We start from the raw sequence: 8,856 nt of genomic DNA on the forward strand, positions 1-8,856 counted from the left end.
GAGTAGGGCGTGGAGCAGCAGCTGGAAGTTGCAGCTGTGGAGGTTTAGATTGGATCTTGTGGGAGGGACTCGGGGGAAGAGGTTAAGCCTCCCTCCAAAGCTTTGGGTGTTGGCTGTAGCCCAGGCTGGGGGGGGCAACCGGGGGTCTTGCCCCTTCACCGGGCTCAGGCTGATGCTGCATTAGGGCGGGAAGGAGTTTTACCCTGTGCTCACTGTACAGGGAAACGTTCTCCCCCCACCCGTACCATGTTCCTGCCAGCTGGGGGGTTTCTAAGCACTGCAGGCGGGTAGGGCATAATAGGAAGCCCCTTCCTGGTACCTACCCTGGGTCCCAGTGATTGGCTTGACCCTTTGAGGCAGGAGCTGCCCATTTCTCAGGTGGGGGAACTGAGGCACAGAAGCCTGATGCCTCCCAGATCCTTTGGAGGGGCTGGTTTGCGGGAGGTCGTAGGCAGCCTCTTCCTGGCATCTGCCCTAGGTCCTTGTGACTGGCTTTAGGGAGAGGCAGCCCATTCTGCTGGTGGGGGAAACTGAGGCACAGCAGCCTGGCACATCCCAGGTACTTAAGGTGGGGGGGGGATCATAGGCGGCCCATTGCTGGCACCCTAGGTCCCAATAATTGCCTTCAGCTTGGGTGGGAGAGGCATCCCGTTTCTCAGGCGTGGGAAACTGAGGCACAGCAGCATGACGCTTAGGAAGGGGCTGTAGTTTGAACCTGGGTTCAGGAGATTCAAACCCAGGTCAAATGGGTGGTCTTAGGCTGGTCTTTTCCTCCCCCCCCACTTCTCCCCCCATCCCCTGGTAGGGAGTGGGGTCCCACCCACTAACCCATGTCCTGTCTCCCATAGGTTTGTGTGTGCCCAGCTGCCCAATCCGGTCTTAGAAAGCATCAGCATCATCGACACGCCCGGCATCCTGTCGGGCGAGAAGCAGCGAATCAGCAGAGGTAACAGGCACCAGTGGGTGCATTTGCCCCCCACCCCCTTCTCCCTTCCAAATAGACCTAGATGCAGACGGGTGTCCCAAGTACCGTATTGCCCAGTATACCACATGCCCATCCTTGAAACTAGCAGCTGGAAATTAGAGTGCACATTATAACCGAGGAAATACGGTCACGGCCGCAGAAGGAAAGCTGTAGCCAGGGCTTCCCAGCTGCTGGCTGTGGATCTCTTCTCCCCCCACCCCCCTTTCCAGGAGAGGCTGTCCAGGAAAGATCTCCTCTTTCTCTCCCTGCCCCCCCCCCACCGGGGCAGAAGGAAGGAAAAGAGGTGCATGTTCAGTTGGGGAGGTGCGTTCTATACTAGGAAATGTGGTAATTGGTCTGGATGTCAGCACCCTGAGGCTGGGATCTGAAGCCAGTTGAACCCGGGGGCTTATGGCTTGCGGGGTGGGGGCTTGCCGGGCTGGGACTTGGACCCCTGGGTTCTCTCCCTGGCTGTGATGGCGAGCTGCTTCCCCGTGCCTCAGTTTCCCCTCCAGCAGCTGTGAATCTCGCCAGTGGCCTGTGCTTTGGAGGCTGCCTGGCCAGTGGCAGGACGCCTGGGTTCTTTCCCAGCTCCCTGCCCCGAGCCCAGGATGCAACAGGGATGGGGACTCCTGGGTTGTTCCCCCGCGCCCCCACCCCTACATTGTACAAAGCCCGGGGCAGGGAGGGGGGGTCTGTCCGTCTGTCTCTGTCCGCCGCGCTAGCACAGAGCTTCTCCAAGCCACTGCAGGCAGCTGCGTCTTCAGAGTGGCCTAGCACAGACCCCGCTTTGTTGGCCTAACCCGGCCCCTTAACCCTCTCCTCCCTGGTGGAAAACCCAGGTGATCCGGCTGGAGCTGGGGTCCATGTAACGAGCCGTGTGGTGTCTTGGCAGGCGTCTGCATGGACAGGGATCCCAGGACCAGCTTCAGGGGGGCAGGGCCACCTTTAAATCAGGGGCTCTACAGATCAAGGGGGGCTCTATAGGGTAGCAACCCCTAGCCCCCCCGTCCTGGTGAAGCCTGTGATCTCTGGATCTCACCGCCCATTTAAAGCGGAGTTGTGGGCTCTCGCCACAGCCTTTTGGACTGGTGTGAGAAGATATTCCCCTTCTCTCCGCCCCAGAGACTGGGCAGGGGTCCACTTCTGCCCCATCACGGAGATGGGTCTAGGCCCCAGACCTGACAGCCGCGTTTAGTGTCACCCGCGAGCTGACTCTGGGAGCTTTTGTTTTATCCAGAGAAGCTAAAGCGAGTCCCGCCCATCTGTGCACCGGTTTTTTGGGCTATTACCCGTCGGGCAACGTTACCAAGAGCAGCGGGGAACAGACACCCTCCTGCCCGGGGTAGACCATGTGGTGAGGACTCGGCCCCAGCGATCTGTCCTTATGATCTGAGGCAAGTTGCAGACTCCCGCCCCTCTGCCTTGGCGTGGAGGAGTGTTTTAATGCAGTTCAGGTTCAGGTGTCCGTGTTCCCGTCCGTTCCTTGGAGAGGGCGATCTCTTGGCCTGTGGTGAAAGGAGCAGGGAACCTGAGTCACAGCGGGTGACCGTTCGCCTGGTTCTCGGAGCCAACGGTCTTGGCCGACAGAGCAGAGAAACTGAGTCACAACCTGTGACCATTGGCCCATTTCTCTGAGGAAACCATCTTTTGGCCTGTGGAGTAGGGAGGAGGGCAACTAAATCATGGCCTGTGACCATTGGCCCATTGCTCTGAGCAAATGATCTCTTGGTCAGTGGAGCAGGGAAACTGAGTCATGACCTGAGGTCACCTTATTGGCATTGGATGAGGGTGGAGGGGGGTCATAGGCAGCCCCTTCCTGGCACCCTAGGTCCCAATGATTGGCCTCAGCTTGGGAGGGAGAGGCATCCCATTTCTCAGGCAAGGGAAACTGAGGCCCAGCCGCCTGATGCTTGGGAAGGGGCTGGGGTTTGAACCTGGGTCCAGGGATTCCAACCCCGGTCAAGTGGGAGGCGACCCTGGGGTCGCCTTATTGGTATTGGGCGTGATCCCTGGCCTGTGCATCTTGGCTCCCTTGAAGCCGTCCCTCGCCCTCTACCGTCTCTCACATGCTGATGGTCATGGCCCCTGTCCCACGTTACACGTATCACGCAATGCCCCGGTGAGTGGCGCAATAAATCTAGGCTGACCGCACGTGCAAAGGAACTATCGCATGAGTCACTGGTGAATCGCGCCCTAGGTTTAGACCGTCCCCCACGTGCAGGGGAGTTATCACGCCATAAAAGTGACTCTCCAGCTACAAAAATGGCTATCCAGCCGCAACGCGAGCGCTGGAAGATGTGTAGACAAGGTTCTTCGGGTAAATCTGATATCTTTTATTATGTATGAAGATGCGGATGAACTCCGTAGCTGGTTGCCATCCAGCTTTCTCTGGGACGCGTGGCTGGGCCCCGTGACTCAGACCGAACTACTCCTGGGAGCAGAGGAGCTGGGAGGAGGGCGGTAGCGACCCAGCCAGCCCAGCAAAAAGGAGCTGTTGCAGCCCTTTGTGCCTATGTAAGGAGATTATTTTCCCCCTTCTTCCTACCCCGGAGACCTGCTCCGTCACGGAGATCGGCCTCTCCAGCCTGTATTCCCTCTGCAGCAAACAGCGGAAGGAAAAAATCCTCATTTTCCCTTCTGAATGACGTTGCCTTTTTCAGTCCCGCTGCTGGTATGTGATTGTGCGTGTCCTCCCCCCTCCCAAAACCCTCAGGAAACTGCTCCCAGAGATAAGCCCGAGCGATGGCTTGAATCCAAGGGAGAGACCCTGCAATGGGAGCGTCTCTCCCTGTCTTCCTGCTGCCAGGCTCGCGGCCGGGGAAGGGGTTAGCATTCATTCGCTTCCCGGAAAGCCAAGAGGCATTTGAAAACCTCTTGAGCTCGCTGGCTGGGGTGTGGGCCAGCGGGGATGGAGCCGGGACTAGTCAATATTCAGCCAGGAGAGATTTTTGGGCGTGGTCTAGACCCGTGATCCGTGCCCTCTGGGGGGTCTAGCGTTGCCCCTTTGAGAAAATACCAGCTTTTAGCTTTTTCACTTGATTTTTGACTCTAGAAAAATAACATGGGAGGGGGCGGTTATTGCAAAGAGCTCAAAGACTCTGGGTCAGATTTGGCTTATCGGATGCTCTGTTGTCCTTTTATTTTGAAATCCCCTTGGTTTATCTTGTGAATCGCTATCACTAAAAGCCCCCCACCGGGGTCACCCCCTTCCCCGTTCCATAGATGTATGGGGCTGGAAGGGACCCATGGTCCAGCCCCCTGCACATGGGCGGGAAAGACTGCTGCGGCTCTTTTATCTGGAGAAGTACAAGGGAAAACTCTTAGGAAATCTAGGTTGGAAGGGACCTCGGGAGGTCATTGATGCTGACCCTTCGCTCCCAGCAGGACCATCCCCGAGGAGATCATCCCAGCCAAGGCTTTTTCTGCCTGGGGCTTCCGTACCTCGAAGGACGGAGATCCCACCAGCTCTCTGAGCAGCTTGGTCCAGTGCTTCACTGCCCTTTCATGACAGTGTTTGTTTTTTTTTCTAATCCAACCTCAACTTCCCTTGCTGCAGCCTGAGCCCATTGCTCCTTGTCCTGTCATCTGCCACCACTGAGAACAGTCCAGGTCCAGCCTCTTTTGGATCCTGCTTCAGGTAGTTGAAGGCTGCTAGGTGAAGGCTGCTATTCAATCCCCCTCGGTCTCTTTTTCTCCAGACTGAATCAGCCCAGGTCCCTCAGCCTCTCCTCATTGCCCCCCGCTGGACTCTCTCCAACTTGGCCACATCCTTTCTGTAGTGGGGGCCCACAGCTGGACACAGGACTCCAGATGTGGCCTCATCAAATAAAGGATAAGAACCACTGCCCTCAGCCTGTTGGCACCGTTCCTCCCGATGCAGCCCAGGATGCCGGTAGCCTTCTTGGCACCAAGGGCACACTGCTGGCTCCTGTCCAGCTGCTTGTCCCCTGTGCCTCCAGGTCCTTTTCTGCAGAGCTGCTGCCCGGCCCGTCAGCCCCAGTGCAGGGGACTGTCCTGTCCTAAGTGCAGGACTTTGCACTTGTCCTTATTGAACTTCAGGAGATTTCTTTTGGTCCAATCCTCCAGTGTGTCCAGGTCTACCTGAATCCTGGGGTTGCTTTATCTAGGACTCCCCACAGGTTGGTGTCCTCTGCAGACTTGCACCCATCCTGCCTTCCAGATGGTTGGTGCCAGACTTCCTTGTTCTCGGAGCGGGGAGGCTGGGATAGAGCCTAGGGGAGTTGTGAACTCCCCATCCCTGGCAATCGAGAAGAGGGGGGACAGCCGCCGGTCAGGGATGATCTAGGTGTACTAGGTGATCTCCCAGGCTTCTGGGCTTTGCTGATTGCCCCCTCCTACCCCCTTGTTTCATGTGTCGGGGCAGGGGTGAGGCTCCTTCCAAGGCATTCGGTGTTGGCTGCAGCCCAGGCTGGACCAATGCTTCTGCTGGGACTCAACCCTGGAGGCTCCTGGACTGAGGGTCTTGCCCCTCCACGCAGGGCCAGATCAAGGCTACATTTGGGGTCAAGAAGGAGTTTTGCCCCATGCTCAGATTGGGGGGAAGGGGTGCCATCCTGTAGCAGGGGCACGGCCTCTACCTGGGGCCCCTGGAGCATCTCTTAGCAGCTTTTTGCCGTAGAGGGTGGATGAGGCATGGTTCGGATAGGGTTGGACTAGATGGGACCTCTGCAGGTCCCTTCCAGCCCCACTTCTCTGATTCTTAAGGAGGCCGTGGTTTACTGAGCTACTGGCGCTCGGATAAAATGATCTCCATCAGCTCCCTACGGCAGAGACCACTTCAATATAGCTGAGGGCTTCGAGTCTGTAGGGCTGTCTGTAGGGCTCATCTCCAGGCACCTACTGAGTGTCAGAGCGTGCTCTCTGGACCTGGCTTTTCCCCACCTCCAGGGAGAGCCTGGGATCACTGGTGCGACTTAGGGGTGCTGTGCAGTTCTGGGGAGGCTGACGTGCTTGCTGGTGGGGTGGGTTGGAGCTGTACAGTGGTCCGACCTGGGGATGGTGTCTGTGGCTGTCGTCTTGTCCTGGGCCAGAAATATCCCAGACTTGGTGTGGACACGCCCTGGCCTTCTCATCAGGATGTAGTAACCCAGACGGGGGGTAACTTTGGCAGGGGTTAACCTAGAAGTGGGGTAATGGGGCGGGGGGGGGCAGTGTTAATCCCATAGCCACCCTGCATTCAATGCTGCCATCCCAAAATAAGCACAGCCACACGTTGCAATATCCTGGGGTAACCTGGAACTGCCTCTTCTCCATTTCTCCTTGGGCTTTATCCCGGGACTGCAGCTACGGAGGTCTGAATGGTTGCAGTGTTGCCCTGGGTGCATAGGAGTTGGGGGAGAGGCTGCCTTGCCCTCCCCGCTCCCCCTGCACATGCATGTGATGGGGGATCAATCCAGCTCTGCGTTTTGTAGGGCACACAGGAGCTTCCCACCCCCCCCCCAAGTTGGGCTGCCAGACATCTTCCCAGTACGCCATCCCCCCCAACTGCAGTCCTGGCCTTTGCCAGGCAGAGAAGCAGCCGGGGGGGGATGTTCTCTTAGCTTCCTGGCCACAACTTCCCTCTTCCCCCACCCTTAAAGGGGAAGCTCAGGGCCACTGGGGGCTCCCCCTTCCCCCTAACAATAGGGCTTTGTCCTGGGCTGGGGGGGGAGGGGGGGAAGTTGTCCCATTCCCCGAGGGTCACAGACTGGCTCGGCTGGTCTCGGGCACACCTGGCTTCCTTCCCTGGAGGTGCCTGTTTTGGGGGGGGCAAAGTTTGGGGTGTTTTAGGGGCACCAGGTGAGGCTGGAAGAGACTCTGGCTTTGAGTGAATGGCGATGGAGGCTTCACCCTCCTGGGGTCGGCCTCGAGCCTCTCCGGCCGACTGGAGACTTTCACGGGATTCCTGGCGGCTGAGTGACGGGGCTTCGCTCCCCCCGCCGGGCCGGGGGCTTCTGTCGGGGCCATGTTCCCTGGGACGGGGGCTGTGGGGGAGATCCCGGTGCTGGGCAGGCAGCGGAGAGCAGCGGCTAGAGCAGAGCAGTGAGGGGCGACAGGGCAGAACGCAGCCGGCCGGGAGTCCAGCCCTGAGCTGTCCAGGAGCTAGGAGCAGACCTGGGAGGGGGTTAAAGTTACCCCGGGTTAACTGCAGTGTCCAGCGCTATCCTGGGACAAATAGATTAGGGGCTGTTGCCGCCCTGCCCCGTGGAGACGCAGTGATGTCATAGCACCGCCGCTGTCTGGCCCGGATCTGGGGTAACTGGGATATCCGTGCATCCAGGACTGCCAGGGTCTTCTGTGCCTCAGTTTCCCCATCCCTGGCGCTGGGTAGGAAGGCTGGGGCTGGAGGAGTGTGAGAGTGTTTGGGGTGGGGGGTCAGGTGTCCCCGGCTGCGTGCGACACTAGGGCACTAACATGCAAGGCATGAGAGGGGGTCTCTGCCCTGGCAGGTCAGGTGGGGAAACTGAGGCGGGAAAGCCCCTCCTTCCCGGCTGAGCGGGGAATAAGGAACCCAGACGTCGTGTCGGTGACCTCCTGCCCCGAAGCCGCCTGGGGTGCTCAGCTCGGTTCCCTGAAGGCCGTGTGACTTCCTCCTTTCGGGGGTCGAGGCGGTCATGCTTCTCTGCAGCTCGGGGCTTGTGAAACGGGTTTTGCAATCGGTGCGAGGCCGGGGCGGGGGCTGGGACCCAGCTCGGGTGCTGTGGGAAAATTTACCCCCCACCCCCACACTAAATGGAGCAGCTGAAAGCCACAGTGATGTGCCTCAGCCTGCTGGGACAAAGCAATCCCTCCAGCCCGCAGGACTCTGGATTTTGGGTGGGAGGGAGGTGCGTGTTGTATGTGAGAAATATGGTGAAGGCCCCATGCTACCCCGCGTTTTGGTTGGGAGCAAGGTGTGCGCGGTACATGAGAAATGCTGTAAATGCCCCGTGATGCCACCTCTTAGCTCTGACTTCACAGTGGGGCTAGCATGGCCCGCAGAGGGGGAAGAGGTGGGTCTTGTACATGGGAAATATGGTTACCTCCACATACCACCCCGCATTTTAGGTGGGGGAAATGGTGCACCTTGTACATGAGGAAATAGGGTAATTGCTCCCGGCTGCCTCCCCCAAGCTACAACTTTGGGGTGGTGCTGGAGTGGCTGGCGGAGGGGAAAGGTGCACGTTGTACATGAGAAATTGGGTAAATGCCCCGTACTACCCCCTCATCCTCCAGGCATTTACCGTATTTCTCATGTGACATGCAGCTTTTTCCACCCCCACCCAAAAGCAGGGGAGCTAGTATGGGGCATTTACCATGACCTCCCGTGTGCTGCGCACCTTTCCCCTCCACAAGCCACTCCAAAGGTATGTATCATAGGAGAAATATGGTAAACTCCCCATACCTCCCCCTTATCTTCCAGGCATGTACCGTATTTCTCGCATAGAACGCACAGTTTCCCCACTGAGCACGCGTGCGCGCGGGGTGGTATGCAGCACCTACCATAATTTCTCATGTACAATGCACACCTTTTTTTGCTCCCCTGAACATGAGAAATATGTACCCCCCCCATCTTCCAGGCTGCTTTGGGGTGGTGCTCAAATGGTTGCAAGGGAGGGGGTGGCGTGCATCATGTGAGAAATACGGTAAATGGCCCATACCACCCCCATCGACCAGGCATTTACCATACTTCTCATACAAGGTGTACCTCCCCACACCAAAGGGGGTGGGGGGTAGTATGGGATGCTTGTAACTTCTAGTGTATAACCTGCACCTATCTTCCCCATTCAAAAGGGGGGTGGGGGGGTGATATGGGGAATTTACCATAATTTGTCACGTATAACGCAACTCCACAAATGTGAGAAATACAATAAATGCCCCCTAAGGACCCCCCCCCCCCCCCCCCCCCA

The 8,856-nt window shown here is 58.0% G+C and overlaps 1 protein-coding gene across 2 annotated transcripts in view; it reads left to right on the top strand.

The window, feature by feature from the left end:
* Nucleotides 1-8,856, top strand: part of EHD1 (EH domain containing 1) — a 19,545-nt gene that overhangs the window by 5,419 nt on the left and 5,270 nt on the right. For both annotated transcript variants that reach the window (XM_006033163.3, XM_006033162.2), the window contains exon 2: nucleotides 849-946. In XM_006033163.3, coding sequence (XP_006033225.1) covers nucleotides 849-946 — 98 coding nt within the window. The remainder of the gene's footprint in view (nucleotides 1-848; nucleotides 947-8,856) is intronic.

Source organism: Alligator sinensis, unplaced genomic scaffold (assembly GCF_000455745.1).
Source record: "Alligator sinensis unplaced genomic scaffold, ASM45574v1 scaffold1302_1, whole genome shotgun sequence".
In the NCBI taxonomy this organism is placed as follows: domain Eukaryota; kingdom Metazoa; phylum Chordata; order Crocodylia; family Alligatoridae; genus Alligator; species Alligator sinensis.